At 41.6% G+C, this 27,934-nt stretch overlaps 1 protein-coding gene and 1 long non-coding RNA gene across 4 annotated transcripts in view; one reads left to right on the forward strand and one right to left on the reverse strand.

Moving 5' to 3' along the window:
• The window catches only part of C1H18orf25 (chromosome 1 C18orf25 homolog), a 169,503-nt gene that overhangs the window by 32,890 nt on the left and 108,679 nt on the right, over positions 1–27,934 (reverse strand). For 2 of the 3 annotated variants that reach the window (XM_029580684.1, XM_029580692.1), the window contains one exon: positions 1,115–1,297. The exons of the other annotated variant lie outside the window; for it this stretch is intronic. In XM_029580684.1, the coding sequence (XP_029436544.1) occupies positions 1,115–1,297 (183 nt within the window). The remainder of the gene's footprint in view (positions 1–1,114; positions 1,298–27,934) is intronic. 3 annotated transcript variants of the gene reach the window in all.
• LOC115078127 lies at positions 511–27,802 on the forward strand. The gene is made up of 3 exons (XR_003853076.1): positions 511–599; positions 1,389–1,450; positions 26,388–27,802. It is a non-coding gene; the product is annotated as an uncharacterized LOC115078127 (long non-coding RNA).

Here is a 27,934-nt window from a genome sequence, read left to right on the forward strand (position 1 = left end):
CTTTGGGTGAGAAAAGGCATTTCTTTACAAATTCTGTGGGCTTTTCTCTAGCAGGCACCACTGTAGGCATTGTCAAATTTGTGGGGGATGTTCCTATGAATGTCACTGGATATGATCCTGGTCGTAAAATGAAACTGCACATTTCCAACTATTTGTTTCTGGCCTAGTTTGCAGCACACAATGCAGGGAGACTGTAACGGAATTACTTCTGACTACTCTGGCTGAGGAAGTATTTAGAGATAAGGCTGTATGGCTTTCACAGTTCTCACCCAGACACAGACTAGTTTGAAGGCCACAGGCCAACCTCTGAGTGAACTCATATTTACTGTTTTGCACTGTGAAATCTTTACGAACAGGCAAGAATCTGTTTATTTTAGTTATGCCAGTAGTTCTATGGTGAGAAAGTAAGTAATTAACTGATACTAAAGTCCGAGAGAGCGAAGGCCACATAGCTGCACCTGAAATTGATAAGAACACAGAGGGAGGGAACATTTCTCCCAAGCACTTATTGTTTAAGGAGAAATAACAGCAAGAGAGAGAGAGAGGGGGGAAGAGAGAGCTTCCGGACGAGATAGCACAGACTGATCCTTTGGAAACATGTAAGCTTTATATATATATTTATGCAGCAATTGTTATTATCTGAAACTAATTCTTCTGTATGACCTGATTTTATTTGTTCTCTCCTCGTATTGCTCAAATAAACTTACTTTCCTAAATTCCTGGAATTGTAATGCACTGAATCCAAGTTTGTGTGTGGCTGTTTGTGTGGGGAATAAGCTCCTGGGTTCAAGCCCCTAGGTATAATCCCAGTAGTTGTGTGTGTTTACATTGGGTAAGCCCCTGAGGCAGTCCTGTGTGCATGCAGGTGACAAGGCCCTCCGGTCACTCCCAGTGCAGACCTAAGTGGGATCAGCCCCTGGGAAGAAAGCCAGTGTGCACAGTCCGAACCCAGAACAGACACACAAAGACGTCAGTAACAAGGACGGGTGTATTTGCTATGTCTGCTCGAAAGAGGACAGTAGCCTCCAGCTAATCTTTGGAGCAGGGGCCTGGTTCTTCAACTGCAGGCATTAAACTGTGGCTCTTTTAAGACTTCTGAGTAAAGGAGACGAACCTGTGTCCGCATTCAGCTCCTCTAGCAGCCCTCGAGTCCGCCAGGTCATCCCTGGGTCCTGGATGCCTACAGAATTACTGTGCTCCTGCATCGCTGCTGCCGCCAAGAGATTATCCACATTTACCACTTCTGGGTCGGAGTTCGTGTCTGATATATCATAGTGAGCTGCAACTGGCAGTCCATCTGAGGGTGGAGGGAGAAAAACAATGCTTTGGATATCTAGAATTACAGCTGTACATACTGACAGACCTTTTTTTTTTTTTTTTTTTTACAGGACGTGCTATTGCAGACTGGTTACAGTCAGTTGGTCTTTCTTACATGTGTTCTTATAATTGGGTAAAAAACTTAAATTTTCACCCTCATAAGTCTGGTCTAAGTCTGATGTTCCAAATCCTATATAAAGCATGCTGTTCATATTCAGGGTTACTGTCCGAGTCTTCAATGCCCAAGGGTAAGGAGGCAAGAAAGTCTACAAGAGTTACATGACCAAGGTTTCACCCACTCTTAATGGGCTCCCTGCCCTGGAAACTAGGGCCCCGACTGTGAATTGATCTCTTTAGCTTAACGGAGATTGAATATCTTTCTATCATAGATGTGCGTCAAAGCACGTCTCTAGCCTGCAGTGTCTCCCCCATTCCTCCACAGACAGAAGCTTAGGAAAGACTCTTCACAGGAGAATATTTATTAAATGCAATCATTTGTTAGCTCAAGTTAAAGGAACAAATATACAACTCTGTATATCCCCCACTGTTGATGAATGCTCTCATCCAGACAACTACCCTGGCGTTGGGTGGAGACCTTTGATTTCTTTCTGGATAGGGCTCTGAGGATTTTTGCCACAGGCACAAAGGGGGTCATTTTCAGAGATTTCTGTGGGGCAACAGGGCTCCGGATCTTAAGGTGTATTATCCACATTTTATCTTCTTGAGATAAGTGGAGTGTGTAAATGTGTACTGGTTCCTAGCCTCTTTCTTAACAAAAAAAAGAAACAAACAACAGCTAAATTAAGAGGTCCTTTTCCTTTGAGATCCCTCAGCTGAGATTAAGGGGAAGCTCTCTCCTTGCACCATTCACCAGACACCCATTAAAGCAACCCTCCAGGGATAAAAAAAAAAAAAAAAAAGGGAGCCCTTTGGGGTGCTTGGGTATCTACACACTTGGTTCACGTATGTTGAAAAGTAATATAAAGCTCAGAACGTGTCGTGGGCTGTGTTGGCGTCATCAAACAACAGGACGCTCAAAATCTAACGATGTCACCTTACTGCCTGGTGAAGGCCACTCAGGAAAGTCCAGATTGTAACAGTGAGACCTAGCCATCACTGTATGGCACAAGGCCAAATTCCATGCCAATTCATTCTGCTCACCCTGTTTCAATTAAAAAAAAAAAAATGCTACTGTTAAATCATTGTTTCTTTTTTTAATTCCTTAAGCCAATCTTCTACAATTTACCAGCTTACCAGGGAGCATCCATATTAGAAAGGCTATCACAAATTATCCCTCACACATAGGACCCGCTTGGTCCACATTGCCCAGGATGTCATAAATGCTTCCCCACGCACTAAGGGCACGGGAACCAATCAGACGTCAGCACATGAGAAACAACATGTGATGCTCTCTTCCGTGATTGGCTGCTTCACCAGAGATGCTGGGGAACTGAACAGGAGAAGCCATTTTAACATGGCTAGAGTAAAAGCTATTGAAACATGCAGTGAATTTGGATTTTTTTTTTTTTTTTGCTTGCATTAACTTTTTAATGGTCTCAAAAATGTTGTGACAGATTTTGGTCAAGATGTTTCCATTTAAAAATGACTGATTTAAAAGACTACTAACTTAAAAGACTACTAACTTAAAAAGGTGTAACCTATTACGCTAGATTAGAAATTCTTACACGATGCAGCGTGATTATTGCTCTTTGCCTTCTGTATTTGTCGTATGTTGCATGGTACATGCCGGATCCCTCAGTGTTCCTGGTTTAGAGCAGGGCTTCTCAACCTTTTTTTAAATTTTGTGGCACGCTTTCAAGTTTGCTCAGTCCTTGTGGGATTCCAAACCAAATTTTGCGCAATTCTCACTTCCCCACCACTGGCAGGTGGGGAACAGCACTTTTTTACCTGGGTGCCTCATTCTGCCAGCTTCGATCTGACACCTGAATGTATGAATCTAGCTAATACTGTGAGATTACAGGAAACCCACACATTCAAAATCAGACAGAATAGCCAAACACAGGTAAGAAGCATTGCTCTTCTCCTAGTAAAAAGGAAGGAGAAGTGCAGACTGGTAATCTGATGGTGAATTTGGGACAAGCAATTCATTTTGGTGGGAGGGAGAAAGTCTGGTGGACTGCCACCATGGACAAGTGTAGTAATCTACTCTCCAAATATGCCCAATACGATGGCCTCCATACCGGTAGGTTATGTCCTACATAGAAGAGATTTAATTATACACCAGAAAGTCAAAATTAGCCAGCAAAATTCAACTTCTCCCAATATTTAAATTCTATGTGGGACTTCAAACAAGAAACAATGAGCCAAAGGTAACTCCAAATCAAAAATACAAAAGTCAAACAAAGGGGGCTCAGCAAAAGTCATCCCAACAATTTGGTCAGCAGTATCAACCTCAAAATCAAAATCAGATAAAGGTGTCAGCAAGCCCGTCAGTGTGTCCTGCTGTGGTAGGCAAGCACCACCCGGTCAGTTCAGTCATCCAGCTTTAAGTCTTTTTTTTGCAGCAAGTAAACCCAAAAATTCCAACAGTCTAAACTGAAATGCAACAAGCTCAATTCGGCCAGTGTTTCACTATAAAAAGCTTCTTCAGGGGTTAAGTGAAACATTTTCTATCCACCATACCTGTTGTCTGCAATATAACATATCAAAGTTAATAACCTGTCTTAAAAACAGATTAGAAAAATACTTATCTGCATGTCGAAGCTCTCTATACCAATATCTACCAAGAAAATGCCATTCTAGTAGTTACTCGTTTTTTTAGAACGATGCACATGACCGCAGAGAATACCCAATTTCTTGGTCAGCTTCTTAGAAATTGCTCTACAGAATAACTTTTTTATATTTAATAAGGTATTCTACCAACAAGTATGCAGTACGGCCATGGGTACCACCATGGCCCTGGATCTGGCTAACCTGTATATGGATTCCTTTGAGGCTCAATGACTTTCAGATTTTCCTTTTGTGTCACACATTCTCTGGAAACGCTATATTGATAATATCTTTCGTTTATGGAAGGGACCTATGTCTACTTTTGATGAGTTTTTGGGCTGACTTAATTCCTTGAATTGTCATCTTAAGTTTATAGCTAGCACACATCCTCAGCAGATACCTTCTCCGGATATACTGATTTGTAAGACATCTTCCTGTTTCATTACCTCTCTTTACCATAAGCGGGTTAGCTCAAATACTCTCCTGCTTTTTTCCCATGCCTTAAAAGAGTTTACTGCTAAGCCAGTTTTTGCAGCTTCGTCGAGTTTGCTCTTCTTCTAGTGATTTTCAGACTCAAGCAAAATTTTATCTAACAGATTTTTGGCAAGGGGTTATTTCAGATTATGCGTTAAGGAAGGCCTTTTTGAGAGCTCGATACAACCATCGAGAATAGCTCTTTCTCCCCCGGACAGCTGAGAATGTATCGCAATGTACAAGCATACTCCATTTTCTCCTCAAGTCCATGCTGTGTGAATTTCTATCTTATGCAATTGGAGGATTTTACAGGTTCATGACGTGTTTGAAGAACCTTCCAGAACTGCTTATATGAGAGGAAGCAATTTAAGAAACATGCTTGTGCATTCTTATTTCTCCCAAGAGACAATTCAGAATGGGGACTGCCCCACTGGTTTAAATCAGCCATGCGGTAATTGTTCGGTCTGCCATTATTCTATGAATACTTTGTGTCTGACTGTGACTTCTGTTAAATTACAGCATTCATTTGAACTATACCACTTCATGCCTGTCGTCAGCAGTCATTTATGTGATTGAGTGTCCTTGAATACTATGTACAATTCTGGTCGCCACATCTCAAAAAAGATATAGTTGCGATGGAGAAGGTACAGAGAAGGGCAACCAAAATGATAAAGGGGATGGAACAGCTCCCCTATGAGGAAAGGCTGAAGAGGTTAGGGCTGTTCAGCTTGGAGAAGAGATGGCTGAGGGGGGATATGATAGAGGTCTTTAAGATCATGAGAGGTCTTGAACGAGTAGATGTGACTCGGTTATTTACACTTTCGAATAATAGAAGGACTAGAGGGCATTCCATGAAGTTAGCAAGTAGCACATTTAAGACTAATCGGAGAAAATTCTTTTTCACTCAACGCACAATAAAGCTCTGGAATTTGTTGCCAGAGGATGTGGTTAGTGCAGTTAGTGTAGCTGGTTTCAAAAAAGGTTTGGATAAGTTCTTGGAGGAGAAGTCCACTAACGGCTATTAATCAAGTTTACTTAGGGGCGGATTTTCAGAGCCCTGCTCGCCTAAATCCGGGCGGATTTAGGCGAGCAGGGCCCTGCGCGCTGGTAGGCCTATGTTCAATAGGCCTACCGGCGCGCGCAGACCCCGGGACTCGCGTAAGTCCCGGGGTTTGATGAGGGGGGGCGTGCCCGGTCGGCGCGGCGTTTTGGGGGCGTGTCAGCAGCGTTTTGGGGGCGGGCCCAGGGGCGTGGTTATAGCCTGGGGCGGTCCGGGGGCGTGGCCGCGCCCTCCGTACCCGCCCCCAGGTCGCGTCCCGGCGTGCTAGCGGCCCGCTGGCGCGCGGGGATTTACGTCTCCCTCCGGGAGGTGTAAATCCCCCGACAAAGGTAAGGGGGGGGTTTAGACAGGGCCGGGCGGGTGGGTTAGGGAGGGGAAGGTGAGGGGAGGGAACGGGGGTAGGCTGCGCGGCTCGGCGCACGCCGGCTATACAGAATCGATAGCCTTGCGCGCGCCGATCCAGGATTTTAGCGGCTACGCGCGTATCTACTAAAATCCCGCGTACTTTTGCTTGCGCCTGATGCGCCAGCAAAAGTACGCCTATTCGCGCGGTCTGAAAATCTACCCCTTAGGGAATAGCCTCTGCTATTAATTGCATCAGCAGCATGAGATCTTCTTAGTGTTTGGATAATTGCCAGGTTCTTGTAGGATGGTTTGGCCTCTGTTGGAAACAGGATGCTGGGCTTGATGGACCCTTGGTCTGACCCAGCATGGCAATTTCTTATGTTCTTATGTTCTTAAGACAACACGTATGAAGAAAACCTAGATGATTGAACATCGATCCTGTCTAGCTCATTGTTGACTCACTGCACCTTAGGTAGCTCATTGCAAGGAGATGCATCATTGTTTTGATAACCTAAGTTTTTGTGTCATCGATCAAGTGTTTGTCCATTGGTGATGGGATGACCTGAATATCAATTTGTTATAACTGGAACAACAGTGGATTAACATCTGAAATGTTTTGGTCCAGGTGGTTTGAATGCTGATCTAGCTCTAAGTTTTTTCTTAGGCTGAATCTGTATGTATGATGTGAGTTTACATCAAGATATCATTACTCCTCTTTTTAATGACTGCAGGTGGATCTCCATTTCTGGATGTGATTACATCATCGCTGACATTTTAAAGGACATTGTTTCCCTTGGCTGCCTACTTGATACGTTACTAAGACCTTTGGTTCTGAAAGAATGGAATTATTTAGCCTGCAGATAAGTATTTTTCTAATCTGTTTTTATGACAGGTTATTAACTTTAATATATGTTATATTGCAGACAAAAGACTTACTAGTGGATAGAACATTGTTCACTTAACCCCTGAAGAAACTTTTTATAGCGAAACACTGGCCGTGTTGGGCTTGTTGAATTTCAGTTTAGATTGTTGGGATTTTTGGTTTTACATGCTGCAGAAAAATCAGATTGACTTGTAAGGTAGATGACTGAACTGACCGGGGGGTCCTTGTCTACCACAGCAGGACACACTGACAGGCTTGCTGACACCTTTATCTGATTTTGATTTTGAGGTTGATACTGCTGACCAAATTGTTGGGATAACTTGCTGGGCCCCCCCTTGTTTGACTTTAATTCTATGTGGGAGACATATCCAGTTCAGAGACTTTGATCTATGTCCCAGTATATTTTATACTGATTAGTTATTAACATTCTCTATCAGGCAATAAAAGTTTTTTTTATCTTTGAGGTTTCTGGCTTGCTTTTCTGGCTGTGTCTCTTTTTCTCATTCTCAGGTCTTCTCTATGTTCCATTTTTGTTTTCCCCTCTTTCCTTCTTCTTTGCCTCTTCCCTTGAATGGATATTTTCATACTTTCTCTTCCCTTGATACTCTTTCCTTTCCTCCTCCTATCTCTCTCTCTCCATTCCTCATTCCCTTTCTCCTCCATATCTCCCAGAATTCCCTTACCCTTATATCCAGGATCCTCTCTCATCACCTTTCTCTCTCTGTTCCTGGGTCATTTCTCCATCTCTACCTTCCCAGTATCTGGTCTTGTCTCTTTTTATCCTGGGTCCTCGTTCTCTCTCCTTCACCCTGGTCCTTATCCAGGGTCCTTTCTCCTTTCTCTCAGTTGCTGGTTTTCTCTTTCTCTTGCTCCCTTCACCTGCCCTCTCCTGATTTTCCCCTTTTTCTTATCTGATCCCTTCTCTCTCCCTCCCTTCCTCCTCCCCTCCCTGGTATGGCCCAGGTTTTCCTTCCAAATCTTTCCCTGCCCCTCTCTCAACCCAGCAGGAGCTGCAGTGCAACTGTATCAGCATCCTGTGCCTCCTCCCCCAAGCATTCACCCCTTTCTCCTCTCACCCCCTTCTCTTCTCACAAATCAGTCTCACCTGGCTCACCTCTGGATGACTCCCTACTCTGCTGTTATCTGAGTCCCAAGTCCCTAGAGCACAGACATCTAAGACCTGTGACAGGACTCTCCAAGTAAACAGAACACAGCAGAGAAGAGCTCTGTAATCCGGGAAGGGGTGTGTGTGTGTGGGGGGGGGGGGGGGGGCTTGAACAGAGGGCAGAGGCTCTTCTCTGCCATTCACTGCTGCTGTGTGCACTCCCTGCTCCTGCCTCTCCCCTCTGGTCTTTCTCAGTACCATCTGGTTGCTATGGGACCGGAGGGAGGGGCTGAAGTAGCAAACAAACGATTTGGGGCACTATCCAATCCAGAATCCAGTCTGAGCCCCGGGAGGAGGATCATGCTGACGCTGTCAGGCTGCCAGCACTGCCAAGGTGCACCAGTGGGCCCTGGCACACTGGCTTAGAGGTCTGAGAAATTAACACTATCAAGAAAAGCATTATTACTAGTACACAAAAATATATACGCAGTAAAAATTCTACCACCATTATTTTTTAAAGTACTATTAGTGTCTCCCTTTGAGAAAACTCAAGAATATGCAGTTATCTTCCTGAGGCTGCCCTAGAATCTGAGCTTTCCTATCTACCTACCCTAAATGGAAACATCTGTGACATAACCTCGGCCTCCCCCCCCCTCCAAAATGGCATAAAGCAGAGCTCATCGCTGCAAACCTCAGTCGAGCCTTTGCATGAGGCTCCCCATGGGCCAGTGTGAACCGTAACACACGGAGCTACTGCACACTAAAAGCAGGACGGGCCTCCAAAGCAACAGACATAATGATGGCAATTTACCAACTCTAGTCCGGGGACTTGTTCAGAAGGATATTCCATGTTAGGCCCCAGTCAGTTTCATAGAAAGTATATATGTTCAAATAATTACAAAATTAAACACAGAGCCAACAAACACTTAGATGGGTAAAATGATGTTAATGTTTAAAAGGAAATACATCACAATAGAAACAAACAAAACAAAAAAAAAATAAACCCTGACGATTTGGAGTGGCAAGCAGCCACATTACAAGGTATCACACGCACAAAAATAAAAAAAAGGTTATCTTTAAAATTCAGACAGAATTTCTGTCATACAGTATTTGCCAATCTTGCAGGCTCTTCCTTTTCTGCTTTGATTATTTTGTAGCTAGGTTTCATGCAAAATAGATGTCCATAAACATGTGCTATTTTGTCATAGAGCAGTTTAGTGATTGTCAAGAGTTCAGTGTGATCCTTTCATGATATCAGTGTATTACAAAATTCAGCAAAACAAATAAATAAAACTGAGTGCAGAAGATACGAGGGTCAAGTACAATATTGACTGTTGGACCATATCTCAAAAGATCAAATGATCTGACGGGATCAGCGCACTGCCCAATTCTTTCAGATTTTTGTTCACTCGCTCGAGGTACTAAAAAAATTGCACCAATTGCAAATGTAACTTGTCGATTTGTTTCTACAAGTCCAATATAGTTAGAAGTAAAAGGCACCGGCAGTCTCAAGTCAAAATTGTACCACTCCTACATGTATAAATCATGCAAAAATGTATAATAAATGTATATACATGCAGAGTGATCATCATATCACCTACCCATGGAAATAACTTGGGAAAGGAATTACTTCAAATCTTCATCAGTAGGATAAACAAGCAAAAGCTTGTTATCTGTAGCTCCACTCTTGTATCTTCCACACTTCCAAACTGCATACCTTATAACTTAGTGTAAATTTAGTATAAATCATAAACACAGTACTTTTTTTTAACACACAAATTTACATGATTTACATTAAACAATTTTATGGCCTGCACAGTCAGACTCTCACATATGCTCAAGTGTAACAAAAATCAATTTTTGCAAAAGCCCTTTTGGTGGGAAACAAAACTTGCTTTGTTTGTAGGTGACTTGGGGAAAAATTGCAATTTTTTCTAATTCAAAATGCTTCAGCAGTACCTTGAGCTGTGAGTGACAGTAAGGACTCCTTAAACTCTACATCCCTATGCGCTCTTGGATGCTTCTAACACATCATGCCTCTCCATACATCCTTCTACCTTCACCTACTGTGCCTCTAATTACCTATTGTGCCTTATGTAACTACTATCCTGATGCCTTAATCTGATTACGCTTCTTCAGAGGATAGCCTGATACATCTTTTTACCTTTACCTTCAGTGCCTTATTTCATCTCTAGCCCGGTACTTTATTTAATTTTGTATGTCAACGTGGGGTATAAATGTTGATGTAATTTCAAACTTGCTATAACTTGCTAGCGCTTCAGTTGGAAAATTATGTAATAAACAATGATGATGATGATGGAAGTGGAGGAGCCTAGTGGTTAGAGCAGCAAGCTAATACGGTCATTCATCAAAATGCGTTATGGCACCGCATGGCACGAATGCAAAATTTTTTGGGGGGGGGGGGGAGAGAGAGAGAGAGAGAGAGAGAAAGAGAAAGCGCGCCTCTGGGAAGGCCTTCACAGTATTCAACAGTTTGTATCACTATAGGAGGGCCAGCTAATTATGCGAGATGAGATTTTGGTGACGGGTTAGGGTTTCGGGGCCAGTTTTACATGCAGAGTGAGACGTATGAACAGCACAGTACACCTCAGTGAAGATTTGACATCAATGGGAGTGAGGAAAGTCTCCCAAAGATGAGATTTCTACAATGTTCTCTCGCCCTAGCTTGATAGTACCCTGTTATAGAGTCCATCAAGCTAGGGTGAGAAAATATAGTAGAAATCTCATCTTTGGGAGACTTTCCTCACTCCAAATGACTTCATATCTTCACTGAGGTGTACTGTGCTGTTTGTTCGTCTCACTCTGCATGTCAAACTGGCCCTGAAACTCTAAACCTCACCTCAAATTATTAGCTGGCCCTCCTATAGTGATATAAATAGTTAAGTACTATGAAGGCCTTATAAAGAAGCTCTCATAGCCTGTCTAGGCACTTCATGAGCCACGAAATACAAGTATCATGAGGTGTGAAAACTTTAACACACCCCACAATACACTATCTATGCGAAGCATGTAGTGCAGTAATTCTAAAATTCTCATAAACACGCCCCTTTTTCTTATCGCGGGCATTATTCATGCGAAATTATAGCATTTTGATGAATCTAAGGGTAAGGTTGTTAGGGAAGTCAGGGTTCAAATCTCACTGATGCTCCTTGTGACCTTGGACCAGTTTTTAAAACTGATGCTCCTTCTGACGGCTGCGTCAGCTTTCACTGCCTCAGGTACAAACTTAGGGCCTCATTTACTAAGCATTTTTTTTCATAGACACGTAACGGGAGAAAAGCCTTAGTAAATCAGGCCCTGAGCCCTTGGGGAACAGGAAATAACTCCCGTACCTGAATATAGCTTGCCTTGAGCTACCAATGTAAAGGCGTGATCTGGATATAAATAAAAACATGATGATGCTGATAAAAAAAACCAAAAAACGGCATGTGATAATACAAAGACATTCAAACTGAGAGTGAGGGTCCCAAAGAGGAAATGGGCAGTAAAAGATTCAGAGGGAAATGAGGAAGAATCCAAAACAATGATAAACTAGCTTTCCTCAGGGAACGGAAATATTCTACCGAGAATTTATTCATTAACTCGCTCTCACTTTGATTTTGTGGTTTAAAGCACAGTTGAAATCTACAAGTAAGAGCATAAAGACAAAGCTTGATGCCTAACCAGACCAGCAGGATAACACACTACTGGATAATGTCCTGCTCTTTTCCTATTAAATAGCTCACTATATATTACGTGACAGATAATTCTTCACCTGACATCTGAATGCTTGGGGGCACTGGACAAGGAAGGTTCGGGTTTAAAAACCAGGAATCTGTGATAGGATGAAGATGAATTCCTGTGCTGCAGCTACCCATGAAATCATAGCAGAATGATGAGCTGGAAAGGAAAGGGTTCAGTAGCTCAAAGGCCATTCTTACCTCAGGTCTCCCCTGCCCAGGCTGTGAGTTCAACAATCCCACACTTCAAAGCAAAGCAGTGGAGGGGCGGCAGCAGCTTTGTATGGCTAACAAAATGTTAGCATCAACATGCAAGCTTTTGGGACAACCATGGTCCCTTCACTGTCGCTGTAGAAGGCAGGTAAATCAATACCAAAATCCTGCTCCTCAGCTGTGGGAGCATTGTGGGTCTGCAGATCCCCCCAAACAGAAGCAGATGTCATTGATTGTGCCTGTAGATGGGCACAAGCTAGACCCAGCCAGCAAATTAGGGGCTTACTTTAATGCAAACTACATTGTCATTTCATATGAATATGCACAGAGGAGAGCCCTTACGGACGGCTGTCCTTACAAGCAGGCATGAAAGTGGTTCCAATAAGGATCATTTTCCAAGGGACTTCTGCCAGAAAAGTGGCTCCTTAGAAAATGAAGTGACCGACAGGAGCCAGGCGTTCCAGAAGTTGAAATCTGGGCAGAGTTGGGATTTCCACGCATACGTTTTGGTTTTAAAATATATGCATTGTAAATTCTTGTGGCAAAACTATGCCCACCTAACAGGTGGAACTGAGTGTGTGTGTGTAGCTTTGCCGGATAATTGTCAAAGTCAAAGCATGCGTGTACTTTCACATTCGTATAACTAGTGCAAAGTCTACAGGTTTACACCAGCTGAAAATGATCCCCATAATCACTAATCCAGGGGATCCTTGAAGGCCGCAACTCAGTCAGGTTTTCCACAATGAAACTGCACTGAAGACAGAGTGTGCAAACAGATCTCATGCATATTCATTTTGGAAATTCTGAAAACCCAAGGGAGTTGCGTCCTTCAAGAACAAAGTTTGGGGACCCCTGCTCAACTCTATCCCAAGGCAAAGCTGCATCTCCCTCTGGTCTACGTTCCACCAAGTTTTCTGTCACCCACCAATATATTTGACAGCTCAATTTTCAACATGTTACTAGACAACCAATTCCTAGCAAGAGCAATATTTAACCCGAGGAGCCACAAACTCGGTCCTCGATAGCTACAACCAATTGGGTTTTCAGAATCTCCACAATGAATATGCATGAGGTCTATTTGCATATGATAAAGGCAGTGTCTGAAAATAGATCTCATGCATATTCATTGTGTAAACACTGTACTGAAAACCTGATTGGGTTGTGGCCCTCGAGGATTGAGTTTGGGGACCCCTGAATCAACCAAAGCAGGTAGATGCTTAGCTATTTAATGGGGCAGGGGAAAAGAAATTCAATGAAGTGATTAACATGCGTTACAAAATTCTTTTATCATTTTAATACCAAATGTCTTCAGTAAATTATATCTAATTATTAAAACTATAAAATGCAGATACACATGTATTATAATATATATACATTATTATAGCAAATAAGATTTTCCTTTAAAAATGTTGACACTATCAAAGTTAAGTTATATTTGCTATAATATCTTTTGAAGTCCTAGGAACTGCTGAACTCTATCCTTTAAATGAGGCACTTATGTTCTCCCCTCAACCTCACGTGAAATCAACCCCAGGCTTTGAATACACTCTGAACAGGATTGCTTCAGAAGGCAGAAAAAGGGGCACTTAATGCAAAATAACATTCAATTATTTTTAAGGCCAAGTAATACATAGACAGTATAATACAACACAATTAGACATTGCATTAACATCCATTTCTTTTCAACATTAACAGTTTTGTCACATTTTCCAGTCAATGGCGAGTCTGAATGCACTTATTTAGTGAAATCGAATTGCCCAGAAGTAGCATTATTTCACAGAAGTCAAATCTAACAGACCATGCAATTGTAGTTTCTCAAACTTCATCTTGCTACATTCTTGGAATTATCCTTTCAAAAACTACAAGCCCTCTAAGAATATTTTAAGACTCCAATTGTCTAGCAGTTTGAGCCATTTAAGCTTTTACTGTGACCGTCATTCTTTTTATACAGTTCTTTGCAATAAAATGGGTGCATCTTTTTTCTTTTTAATAAACTTTATTTCTTAATCCAATAACAACAACGACAAGTCAATCCTTGCAATACAATCTAAGTCACAATTTGCAGTACATAGACATTCATTGTCCATATATTCATAATGATATCTTTACTGATCAAGCATACAGGGAGTGGTAATGCTTTACACATTTTCCCCAAACTGGTAACTTATATTAGGAGGTATCCCATCTAAGCAAGTGGAGTCAATTTCTTAATTTGCACCACTTCAAATAATTACTGTTGTACTTCATGGAATGCACAGATTTCTAAAAAAAAAAAAATGGTAATGGCGAACCTAGCAGGCAATAATATTTGCAACTCGAGGATTTAAAAAAAAAAAAAAAAAAAATGTGTGTGAGAATGCCCTTGTTCTAGAGCTGAAACTACTTATGTCCCAGTCACTGAAAAATCTCACCATGCCAGAATTTTCGAAAGCCTTTGAAAATTGCTACAAGATATGCTACTAAATTATCAGTAGGTTTTACCCCTGTTAAGTGCGCTTAATGGGAGTAAATGGGCTTTTGAAAATTGCAATGATAGTATGCTATGTTTACATTTTCCTTTGAAAACTACCCTATTTATGGTGTTTTTGAATTTCTCGAATGTCTCAATTCTGACACCGCCTCTGCTGACCACTTGATATTATAAATGTTTTGCCTAACATGCTTATTTCTCTTTCTGTAATAATGATTTTTTGGTAGTATTTTGGGTTCCAGATCTTTGAATCTTGGGTATGAAAATTCTTTTGCTTCAAGTTAGAACCTTCATGGATCTGACAGTGGATAGCATCTGATATTTGAATTACATCTGCACTTTTGTGCTCTGTCCCACTATTGTATAACTTTGCCAGAATGTGAAGACAGTTCTGACTCATGAACATCTGCATCATCTTTGGAATCCAAGATCCCTTCTTTGTGGGAAAAGGCTGGACCTGAATTTGCTGTAGTCGTTGAAGGCCCTGGACAGGTTTCTTTACATCGATTTAATAACATAAGAAAATAATGTATTTTAAACATTGCCAGCCATTTCCAAACTGTATTCCTAGGCCTTTTTGAGTTTACGATGTATGCTGAGTGGCTTGCGCACAAAATATTTATTCTGTGGTGTTGTTATATTAGGTAGGATATTGCAAGCCCAAACACTCCCAGGGAAAAAACGAGACCATGCTTTGCTCCTTCTTCATGTACGCACTCATGGTTACAATTTAGAGCTTTTTTAATGTATTTCTTTCTTTGACCTTTCTGCACAATCTAAACTACAAAAATTCTACTTGACCATGTTAATACCACTATTTTTTTGGGGGTGGGACTATGAGTTTCAATTTTAATATGTTCATGTGAATTCATGGTGGTTAATATTTTTAATTTTTAGCACTTTTCAATACAGGATGCAAAAGTGCAATAGCAGTGATCTAATCCATCCATCAGAGATGCAATAATTTCTGTTAAATTGTACCGATTCCGGGTGGGTGGGAGTAGGGGCACAAGGTCCATCATGGTCAGATAAGTCAAGAAATTGAACATGAGCAGAACCTAAGGAGGATCCCTTTCAATAGGATGGCATTGAAAAGTGCTAGAAAATCCATGCAAGGCTAGGGATCTCATTTGCTCCCTTATTTTTTTTTTTAATAAAATCTTCAGATTTTAGTCCCTATTGGATCACCTAATAATGCTTCAGTGAGGCATCCTTAAAAAAAGACATTTTGATATTCCCCCTGGGTATATTTTAGTTAATGAAGAATTACGTACTTTTCATATTCTTTTTTTTTAGCTTTTTTGAAATTTTGAATTCCAGACATAATCATACAGAAGATCACAACATCTTAAACAAACAGTGAAGAAAAACAGAACAAGTCAGACAGCCGAACAAATTGTACAGTTCAAGGAATTTTACAGGAACAGCAGTGTGGGATGAAGGAACAATTAGTTGTTGAAGCCCAGCAAGAGTAATAAATATATTCTTTGTGAGGTTTTTTCCTTCCCCATCTTTTTTTTTTTTTTAAGAATGACCATAATAAGTCAAAAATCTTCCCCACAGCACATAAAATTTCTATTACCTTTTAAATTGTAATGCAACTGCTAAATACTGGCAATTTCTCTAGATTGTTGTGTTCCATATTAGGCATTCCCTTCCAATGTGTTGCGATCATGAAGCAAGCAGACAATAACAATTGAGTGACCAAAGCTTATCATGTGATGAACACTTGACCCTTCCCAATAGCCAAGCAAAACGAGGGCTGGTGTTTTCAGTGCTAACCATCTTACTTAGATTTACAACTACAAGATTCTTTTGAAGGTCTAAAACTGGAATAATCAGTGCTCTAGTATATAGAGAAATATATTGCTGGGACTAGCAATTATGTAGGTAATAAAAATATAACCTCAGTATACAGTATGCCCAGTTAGAACACCATACAAAAATCATTTTTATATACGTAAAGAAGAACTGCTGAACATTTTTCGCAGAGTCACTAATGCCACCAATTGCAAACAGCCATTTTTACTATTAACTATTTTTTTTTTTGATGCATGGATTAGATGCAAGTATTATGCTTTTTAACATCGTCACTATATTAAGAGAAAGCTGAGCACATGATCAAGAGAAAGAGCTGGATGTCAGGGACATGTTTATTCATAGGAGCAAAAATGACCTGCTTGCCCTGTTCTCGATACTCAAGGGAAGACGAACTCCCCAACATAGAATCCCATGCTCTCGGCTGCAACTAAGCACAGAACCAAAAGGAGTTTATGTTGACAGGAGAAATATGTAGCAAGACGAAACCTCTAAAAGAAAGCTGTACATGTGTAGCACATGCAAATTTGGTAGGGACATATTATCAGTGATACATAAATGGTCACATTCTGATTAAATTTGAACCAAATCAGGAAATATCAAGGGGAAAGGTACCCCCCAAATAAAGGTGATCCCTCTGATTTAAGCTCATCTTTGTCAGGTGTACCCTTCCTTATAACAATGAATAAAAGGGGTGTGCTTGTCATGTTAGTCCACTTGGATACATAGAATTAAAAATCAACAAACACGTTACGAGCGATATTATAGCTTTTTTATTGGATTAACTTGATATATTGGGAACTATGGTCCCTCCCTTAGGTCAATGCTGGTAATGATGCTGCAGTAATATATAAATGTGGTTGGGTGTTTTTTTTTTAATGCAATGTAGTTTTCTCTATAGTTTTTATATTGTTTGTTTACATTATAGAATCTGCTAATCGCTAGGTCTGAAGAACCTAATGGATGACCAAAGAGGGAAAAAAATAAAATAAAAATACAAGTCAATTTCAAGTTGTGTTACAATAGTGAGGTGGTGATGTTTGCTTGTTTTCAAAGCTGTGAAAAGTCGTACAATACAAAGATTGATGCAGCTGCAGGGAAAGAGGCTATGTGTTTGTATTGCCTTTGGTAGCTGTTAATTTATTTATTGCCCTTTCACATTCCTCTTTTTACCATGAATGGTCCCAAAGCGGATTACAATAAATTTAAAGTAGGTTCTAATAGTATTAGATCAATAGAAAATATTGGTTAAGCATCTATATCTTTAAAGACAGATTCACTTTGATGTTGTTGTAGAAATAGGAATACTTCTGTGGTAACCATGTTCTTGGACAGGAAATCTCTACTGGGAATGCTTTGCTACAAATTCATGCTTTAGCTTTTTTCCTGAAGGGAAATAAAATCCCAGATCTACAGGCCCTAATGACAGAGGCAGAATTGGACATTGTTGCTATCACAGAGACATGGTTCACAGAATCTCATGAATGGGATACAACAATACCAGGCTATAACTTGTTAAGGAAGGACAGAGTGGATAGAAAAGGGGGAGGTGTGGCTCTTTATGTCAGAAACAACATCCAAGCATCTGAGCTGCAAGGAAGTTGGGGCAAGGAAGAAGCACTATGGGTTGACCTAAAAACAGATGACGGACCATCCATTTATATTGGAGTGGTTTACAGGCCTCCAAACCAAAGGAAGAGCTGGACAGAGATCTGGTTGAAGACATCCATAAGATAGGTAAGAAGGGAGAAGTGGTGATCGTGGGTGACTTTAATATGCCAGATGTAGACTGGAAAATCCCATCTGCAGAATCTAAAAATAGCAGAGCGATAGTGGATGCCATGCAAGTATCTTTGTTCAAACAAATGGTGTTGGAACCCACGAGAGAAGGAGCTATACTAGACTTAGTGCTCACTAATGGAGATAATGTCTCCGATGTCCAGGTGGGCACCCACCTCAGCACCAGTGATCATCAAACGATATGGTTTAATATCACTAAAAGAATAGGGAAAAGAACCACAAAGACCCAAGTTTTACAGTTCAAAAACACAGACTTTGAGGAAATGGGGAAGTACCTGGAGGAAGAACTAAAAGGATGGGAGAATGAAAGAGATGTGGATCAGCAGTGGACCAATCTAAAAGGAGCAATCACCAAGGCAACTGCTCTATATGTTAGAAATGTAAAGAAAAGCAAAAGAAAATTGAAACCTATCTGGTTCTCAAAGGAGGTGGCTGACAAAATTAAAGCTAAAAGAACAGCATACAAGAAATATAAAAGTTCCCAAAGGGAGGAACACAAAGAAGAATATTTGTATCAACTGAGGGAGACAAAGAAATTAATCAAGTTGGCAAAAAGTCAAGCGGAAGAGAGGATTGCCAAGGAGATAAAAAACGGTGACAAAACATTTTTCAGATACATCAGCGAAAAGAGAAAGGTCCAAAGTGGTATAGTGATATTGAAAGGTGGTAATGATCAATGTATGGAGAGAGATGAAGAAATGGCAGAAATATTAAACGAATACTTCAGCTCTGTGTTCACTAAAGAAGACCCTGGAGAAGGACCATCTTTACACAACAAGAAACTGGAGGGAAGAGGAATAGATGAAAATCCTTTTACAGAAGAGAATGTATGGGAACAGCTAAAGAACCTGAAAGTGGACAAAGCCATGGGGCCTGATGGGATTCATCCAAGGATACTGAGGGAGCTCAGAGATGTTCTGGCGGGTCCGCTGTGTGACCTGTTCAATAGATCCCTAGAAACAGGAGTGGTACCAAGAGATTGGAGAAGAGCGGTGGTGGTCCCGCTTCACAAGAGTGGGAACAGGGAGGAGGCTGGCAACTACAGACCGGTCAGCCTCACTTCGGTGGTGGGAAAAGTAATGGAGTCACTGTTGAAAGAGAGAATAGTGAACTATCTACAGTCAGGAGAATTAATGGACCAGAGGCAACATGGATTCACCAGGGGAAGATCCTGTCAGACAAATCTGATTGACTTTTTTGACTGGGTAACCAAGGAATTGGATCAAGGAAGAGCGCTCGATGTCATCTACTTGGATTTCAGCAAAGCTTTTGATACGGTTCCGCACAGGAGACTGGTGAATAAAACGAGAAGCTTGGGAGTGAGTGCCGAGGTGGTGACCTGGATTGCAAATTGGTTGACGGACAGAAGACAATGTGTGATGGTAAATGGAACTCTCTCTGAAGAGAGAGCGGTTTTAAGCGGTATACCACAAGGATCGGTTTTGGGACCGGTCCTGTTCAATATCTTTGTGAGCGACATTGCGGACGGGATAGAAGGTAAGGTTTGTCTTTTTGCGGATGACACTAAGATCTGCAACAGAGTGGACACGCCGGAAGGAGTGGAGAGAATGAGACGGGATCTAAGGAAACTGGAAGAGTGGTCAAAGATATGGCAGCTGAGATTCAATGCCAAGAAGTGCAAAGTCATGCATATGGGAAGTGGAAATCCGAATGAACTGTATTCGATGGGGGGGGAAAGGCTGATGTGCACGGAGCAGGAGAGGGACCTTGGGGTGATGGTGTCTAATGATCTGAAGTCGGCGAAACAATGCGACAAGGCGATAGCTAAAGCCAGAAGAATGCTGGGCTGCATAGAGAGAGGAATATCGAGTAAGAAAAGGGAAGTGATTATTCCCTTGTACAGGTCCTTGGTGAGGCCTCACCTGGAGTACTGTGTTCAGTTCTGGAGACCGTACCTTCAAAAAGACAAAGACAAGATGGAGGCGGTACAGAGAAGGGCGACCAGGAAGGTGGAGGATCTTCATCGGATGACGTATGAGGAGAGATTGAAGAATCTAAATATGTACACCCTGGAGGAAAGGAGGAGCAGAGGTGATATGATACAGACTTTCAGATACTTGAAAGGTGTTAATGATCAAAAGACAACGACAAACCTTTTCCGAAGGAAAAAAAATCAGCAGAACCAGGGGTCACGATTTGAAGCTCCAGGGAGGAAGATTCAGAACCAATGTCAGGAAGTATTTCTTCACGGAGAGGGTGGTGGATGCCTGGAATGCCCTTCCGGAGGATGTGGTGAAGACCAGAACTGTGAAGGACTTCAAAGGGGCATGGGATAAACACTGTGGATCCATAAAGTCAAGAGGCTGCCAATGAAGAGTGGGTGACTCGCCAGAATGACGGCTACTGCCTGGAGTCAATACCCTTATTAAATAAACATACACAGGCTTACTGTGACTCCAAAATCGCTCTAAGCTTCAACAGCAAGAGGAAATGTGGAAAAAAGGATTCACACTCACAAAGAGGGGAGTAGCTGGCTTGTTACGGCGGTTACTACCCCAAATCAAATAAGCCTGATACTTCACTTTCAATGCATATACAGCATAGTTCTCTGATTCAACGGCAGGGGAGAAGAAAAACTGATACTTCACACATCCAGAAAAGAGGGTTCGCACTCGCAAAGCAGGGAGTAGCTGGCTTGTTACGGCGGTTACTACCCCAAACCAAATGTGCCTGATACTTCACTTTCGATGCATATCCAGCATAGCTCTCTGCTTCAACGGCATGGGAGAAGAAAATCAACCAATAAGGGCTGTATAACAGTCTGGGTAAAACAAATAAACATGGGTGCAGATTGCTTATTGCGGCGGCTTCTACCCCTAACTAATCAAGCTAGATATTTCACTTGGATGCAGCTCCATCACTGCTCTCTACATTAAAGGTGGGGGTGGAAGGGAAATAGAACCAAGAGCTAAGAGAAACAGATAAGTATGAGAGAGAAAATTTGCGGGGCAGACTAGATGGGCCATTTGGTCTCCTTCTGCCGTCATTTCTATGTTTCTATGTTTCTATAAGGTAAGGCAGCTGGGCTCCAAGTATAGGGATAATGGAAGCATGCTCCAGATCTTTGGTGCGTAATAGCTAAAGGCCAGATGTCTGGTGCAGGAGAGTCTAGCAGAGGCCAAAGGCAGGGTGGAAGGTAGAGCCTGTTGAGATCATCAGAGTACTTTCTTAGGGACATAAGGGAGAAGTCGAGAGAGAGATTCTAGGGCCTATTTGTTCATGCACTTGCAGATGAAGCAGAGCATTTTTAACTTAATCCTGCTCTCTACTGGTAGCCAGTGCAGTCGAGACAGGCTAGGTTTTATGTGGTCAGATACTTTTGCTCTTCCTATGTGTTACATAGGAGCTGGAGGCATTTTGAACTGTATACAGAGATGCCACTCAATAAAGAATTACATTAGTCAATTCTGCTGGTGATTAGTGTTTGGATTACTGTAGCCAGATTGTGTTTGTCTAGGTAGTTCCATAGTTGGTGGATCTGATGCAGGTGCATGAAATGAAGTTTTTACTATTTTGGAGATGTGTGTTTCCATACTGAGGTTTTGATCAAGTAGGACCTCTAAACTTCAAACTGTTTCTTTGGGATGTAACTAAGTGTCTAACAGGTAGGGAGGTGATTGTGATGACCTTGGCAGCTAATCCAATTTAGAGTTTCTGAGCCTTTAGAACATAAGAAATTGCTTTACTGGGTCAGACCAAGGGTCCATCAAGCCCAGCACCCTGATGTAAGAAAATTAGTAAGATTTGAAATGGAGGGTGATCTGTCAGCTCCGATTTTGATTCAAAGTTGAATGTCTTCTGCAAAAAGATGACACCCAATCTTGAAGGCCTGAATGAGGTTGTATATCGGTTGGATGTAAATATTAAAAAGATTGGAGACAGCACCAAGCTTTCAGGGACTCTAAATGTAAGAGCTCGAAGCTTTGAGCGTTTATTGGCCCAAATGACAGACTGGAGTCTGTTAGAGAGAAAGGATTTAAACTAGTTTAGGGCAGTACCTTCAATGCCAATGACACGTGTTGGATCAGAAGTTGGTGGTCAACAGTGTCGAAAGTGGCAGAGAGATCTAGAAAGACGAGGAGGGAATCACCACTTTGATCAGCATGCAAGTGAATGCTATTAGTGATGGCTAATAGAACAGATTCAGTTCCATGGCCTTTCCTAAAGCCGGATAGGTGACAGTGTAAAATACTTTCCTTGAGATGGTCGAGGAGTTGGAGATAAACTATTGCTTTCCCTATTAGTTTAGATAAGAAGGGGAGGCTAGAGACTCGGCAATAGTTGTCCAATATTTTTTTTATCTGACCCAAGTTTCTTCAGAATCGGTTTGAGTGAGTGCGGGAAAGTCCCTTGAGATAGGATGCATTTACAATAGTTGTCAGCCAGGGGGTTAAGTCTTGCTTCAGGTTGCAGATGAATCTAGGTGGAATGGGATCTAGTGGACTTGTGGATAGACTAATTTTTGGAGGATTTTCTCCATCTCTTGTGGTGTAACTTTCCTAAAGTCAGTTAGTGGAAATAGTTTGGATGAGGTTTGGTGGGAGGTAGTGTCTATGTTTGGGAGATGAAGTGCAGTGATCAGTGATGATAAGGAGGGACGAGCATCTAGGGAAGTTCTGATATTTTGGATTTTTTCTGTGAAAAATAAAGCAAAGTCTTCAACTGAAAGAGCATCACTGGAAGTTGTGAGTGATTGAGCTGCAGGTTTGGAACGTTTCTGCACAAATTCAAAAGAGTTTACTTGGACGAATCATCGCTCGCTCAAGTTGTTTAGAAATATGGGATGGCATATTCAAAGCACATTCAGCACTCGATAGCCGGATAAATAGGGCTTATTTGGCTATCTAGCAGGCTGCTAAATATCTGGGTATATTCAGCAGCCACTAGAGAGCTGGATAAGTGATTTATCCAACTAACTTTTAGCCGCATAAAAAAATGGGTGGGCAGTGGGCAGATCAGGGTGGCTCTACATATCCAGTTAATTGCATAAGTTAGACCAGCCATAGAGCTGGTCTAACTTAGCCAGATATAATTTATCCGCTAAGTAGCAATTTGTGCACGGATATTCAGCGGCACAGCCGTGCTGCTGAATATCCTCTGCAACTTTGAAGGATATGTTATATCCAGAAACTTAGCTGGATACAGATGAATATCAGGATCCATAGTCTTTTTTTGCTTGACGGATGGTTGCTTTGTACTTTCTGGAGTGTTCTTTGCAGAAATGGTTGCTAGAATGTGCTTTCTGTTTATGCCAAGTCTGTTCAAATTGTTGAGATTTTTGTTTGAGCAGGCAGAGACCTTCATGGAACCAAAGAAGTTTGGATAGTTTTGGTGGGATTTGGCTTGAGGTGTTAGTGTCTCAATGGCAGGAATAAATGTCTCATTCCACTGCTGAACTAGCAGTTCAGGCTGGTCTAAATGAGTTGATGATAGCTGGTATTTTTAGGTGTTTTCTTAGGATGTCACTAGTGACTGCAAACAAGTTTCTAATGGAGGTTGCAGTGCTTGGGAGACAGATTGGAAGGTTGAAGTGTAGGTTTTAAGAGGGATCTCTGCATGGTAATTGAATTTGTCTAGAACCAACAGGTTGTCTTCCTCCAGGGGTGAACACACTGTTCTCTAAACTCCAAGACAAAACCCATGCCCTTGTCCTCTGGTCTTGCCTATAGGCATCAAAATCTTTACTCCGACTCTGACAACCACCACATTGCTATTGTAATGCAACCCAAAATGTACGTGCACATTCAGGCAACATCATCAGCTCATTTGTACTGACCTGATGAAGGGAATAAATAGTTGTCAAAACTTATGTACAAATGTATTAAGTTAATCCAATCAAAAGTTATCACCTACAACTTTCATGTAGATTATTTCTACTTATAACACTAATCACCCCTTCAGTTGAACACAGAGGAAAATCTCTTCAGTTCCCCAGTATTTTGTTTGATATTTCTAAGTCTTATTTTTATTAACTGTGGGAAATGCAGTCACAGAGTGTGATCTCTTTTTATCTTCACTTTCACTTATCACAGGTTAGACCAAACTGAATTTGAACAATGACTTATCACATGAGCAAGTAATAAAAGTCACACCTCACTGCTATCTATTTTGTATAGTAGGGGGCAGAGCACTATGTGTGGCAGTCACAACTACTGCACAGTCTCCTAATAGCTGCATGAGTCCCACAGGAACAGAGAGGCATGGAACTAGAGGAGGATAAAATTCAGATTTCACAGCTGGAGCAGCACTGCTGTAACCAGATCGGGGATTCAGTCCATTTTCCCTGCATCAAATGGCTAGCTTTACATACAATGGCATAGCTCCAGTAGGAAGATATGGATTTCCAGAAGCCAGAGACCCCACCTGATCAAATCATTCTTTCTGCACAGTTTTGCATTTAAAACCAGGCTCCCACATATTTTATTCGTAGTTGCACAATTCAGGCCTCATAGACTGGTCTGGATTTTGGGATAGCCACAATCATGAGTTGCAATTGCATATATCTGATCTAAAAAAAATAATTTGCATATTCTAGTTACCTTCAAAATCCGAACATCAATGACTTGAGGTGTGCACCCTTAGGTTAAGCTATCATTTCGGAAAAAATCTTAGACTTCTATTGCATTTTCTTCCCGTCTTCTGCTCCAGCTTACTCTAGAGGGTCATCCTACACTTCTCTTCAACCAGTGTCTCCCAAACTAGTCCTGGAGCCTCACCTGACATCTGGTTTACGCATTTATACTGAATTTGCATGTTATATTTAATGTAAACTATGCAAATATGTCCAATGCATATTCATTGTGGATATCCTGAAAGGCAGATCTGTAAGGTTCAGCTCCAGGACCAGGCTGGATCACTCTACCCTAGGATCCAGAAAGCTGGAAAAAGACACATTACTAGGGAGGTGGCAGGCAGTGAACATGTGTCCAACACCAGCATAAGCTCTTCAAAAAAAAATAAGCAAGTGTATAACATGAAAACTGAAGAAAGTTAAAACTATTTAAATACCTTTGGCAGAGTATTTGGAATAAGAAAATAAGATTTGATTTTTTTTTTTTTTTTTTTAAATACTGATTTTAAGGGATCCACCTATTATACTGCTTGCATCCCAAGGTATAATCTGGTTAAAAAAAAAAGAAAGAAAATTGCTAGCCAGTCATCTGATATATTATAAAATGAGTCCACTTTTTTCGGTGGCAGATAACCAGCCTTGCAAACAACTACTGGTCTGGAACTGGACCGGTTTGAACGGAACATGAAATAATAGAAGGATCTTTGTTTTGTAGGAATATATGAAAAGAAATGACAACAAAGGAACAGATATACACTGAGATTCCACAGAGGGGTAATGGCGCCAGTGTCAGTGGAGCTCAGCAGGATGGCTCAATCCTGTAGCTGCAATTTACATATTTTGCTGCAGCAGCACAAAGAAAGCTGAAAGCTTATAAAAATGCAAAAGCGATCTAATCTCTTTAATAGCTTTGAGTTACAAAGTTTCTGTTTCTTATATTTCTGTATAAGTGAGGAGGGGGGGGGGGAAATAGGCGCATATTACATTTTGTCTACTCGGAACTCCTTTTTGACATCCACTTTCTCCTGTGGAGCTGCAGCAAAGATTACTCCTGGGGGGAATTCTGCCCAACGCAGAATTTACCTTTTCCTGTGCAGAATGTGCAAAAGGCTGCCAGCTCCGCTAACCAGCGGAGACGCTGCAAGCCTGCAGGAGCCAGTACTGTCATATCCCTTGCACCGCGGGCTCCAGACAGCACCAGCCGTGCAGTGCTCAAAGTCTCCCGCTGTTCTCGGGAGATTCTATCAGTGTGGGATTTGGGGTACCGCGGCGCTCACTGTCTGAAATCTGCAAGGTGCAGGAAGATGACCAGCTGTTTCATGCCAGTGCCTACAACTTGGGTCAGTGTGCCCGAGAGGGATGGACGGGAGAAGGGCTGACGGAAGCAGGTGGGTGTGGGGAGGAAGGACACGTGGGAGAGATAAGCTGGGAAGGAACATATTAGGGGGAAGAGGGAAGAAATGCGTGGGGGACAGCAAATGTGTGGGGGAGGAGATGAATGGGGGTGAAGGGGAGAAAATATTGAAGGGATAAGCTGAGAGTGGAGGGGGTCAGCTGGAGGCAATGAGGAAAGAGAAGAGTGGATCTATGGCCTTATTGCTAGAGCTTTTGGTTTTTAGGGATTTCAGCAGCACTGACCTCCATGGATGCCACAAATACTGGCAGCTGCAAGAAGGCGGCACTGCTTGCTGATGTCCTAGTTTTGGTGCACCATTACTGTCCTCCGGAGGGAATTCTGCACCAAAACCTTAACATTTTGCATGGAGTTACAGCTTTTTTCTGTTTTGAAGTTGAAATGAATTATTACTCAAAGTCAGCTGCGATTATACTTTTCTTACAGCATGCAGAATCCCCCCCAGGAGTAAAAGATGAGCCACCCTCAGCCCTGAGATCTGTGCATCCAGTGGGGCTGGTTCTTGAATTGTTGCTGCCGAGTCCTTTTGCTTCAATTTTGATCATCATGGATGCAAGAAATGTCAGCCGTTCCCCGCTTCACCGGACCAGGGAGTGCCCCCTCAAGCATTTACTGGGAAACTAGAATATAAATCCATTCCCTGTGCAGCAGTCAAGTGTTAAAAGTTATTGTAACTACGGAAGTGAGAAGCTGGGGGCTCATGCACGTACGCAAGCTGAACAATCATTTTTCTAAGTGCCGAGGATCACAAATTGGTGGAAATGTACAGAAAGTCTGCAGAAAAAGCTAAAGAGCAGCCCCTTTAAAATAAAGTGCCACCATTTCACCATTTTTCGGCAACCAATGTTTACTTTACTATTTCTGATCACGTGCTTTCAAGTAGAATGCAATTGTATTTTAATGCGTAAGGTTCTTAGGGGCCAGGCCAGGAGGTGTGCTGGAAAAATGTATGGCAAATTATATTTACTGCCCATGATACAGGAACAAGAAACACTAAGCAGATCTACGGTTTAATATTTATTTTTTCTAGGTTACAATAGTTACATTTTCAAATGTACAAGGATTAGGCAAAAGATACACACTGTAAATACAATAAAATATCTGAATTTAACAGCATTCTCTTGAAAACCTTAAAGGGAAAAAAAAAATGTTGCAGAAATCAAAGTCCTTCCTTTTCTTCCCATTTCATTTTCATAAAGTAAGAAAGCAGAACACTCTGTTCAAAAGCCAGCCCTAAACTAGTTTGGAGTATTACATTCCAATTCTGGCGTGAAACAAATCCACCAACACTCGACTGTATGATTCTCAACATCTCATCTTCCATTACAAGCCCAACTATCTCACTTTGGGGTTAATTTAGATATTCAAAATGTCACTGGCTGGTTCTGGCAGGAACATTTTGACTTTTCATCCACTGTCAGCATAAAACCAATTATTGCTTTCTGAAAAACGTGAAGCCAATTCTAAGCTAATTTTCTAAGCTATAAAGTGCAAAAGGACGTAGAAGTCCCATCGCAAGGACTCTGTATTTCTTCACTTCTTTTTGCAATGGCATAAAATGACAGATGTTTGTGATTCAGCAGTAGGACAGAAGGGGGTGCACTTTTCAATGTCTCTGGTGTAAAAAACTAAACCAAAGTGGTTCAAATACCTAAGGAACATTGTATCAGACAGGTAATGCAGGATGGAGGTCAGCACTTTTGTTAAAATTAGACAGGGGCAACTCTGGTCCTCAAGAACCACAAACTGGCCAGGTTATCAGGATATCCACAATGAATGGTCAGCAGAAAAAGGGAGGTGATATTGCCCCTGTATAGGTCCCTGGTGAGATCTCACTTGGAATACTGTGTACAATTCTGGAGGCCTCACCTTCAAAAGAATATAAACAGGATGGAGTCAGTCCAGAGGGTGGCTACTAAAATGGTCGGTGGTCTTCGTTCTAAAGAATATGGGGATAGGCTTAAAGATCTAAA

This window comes from Rhinatrema bivittatum, chromosome 1 (assembly GCF_901001135.1).
Source record: "Rhinatrema bivittatum chromosome 1, aRhiBiv1.1, whole genome shotgun sequence".
Lineage (NCBI taxonomy): Eukaryota > Metazoa > Chordata > Amphibia > Gymnophiona > Rhinatrematidae > Rhinatrema > Rhinatrema bivittatum.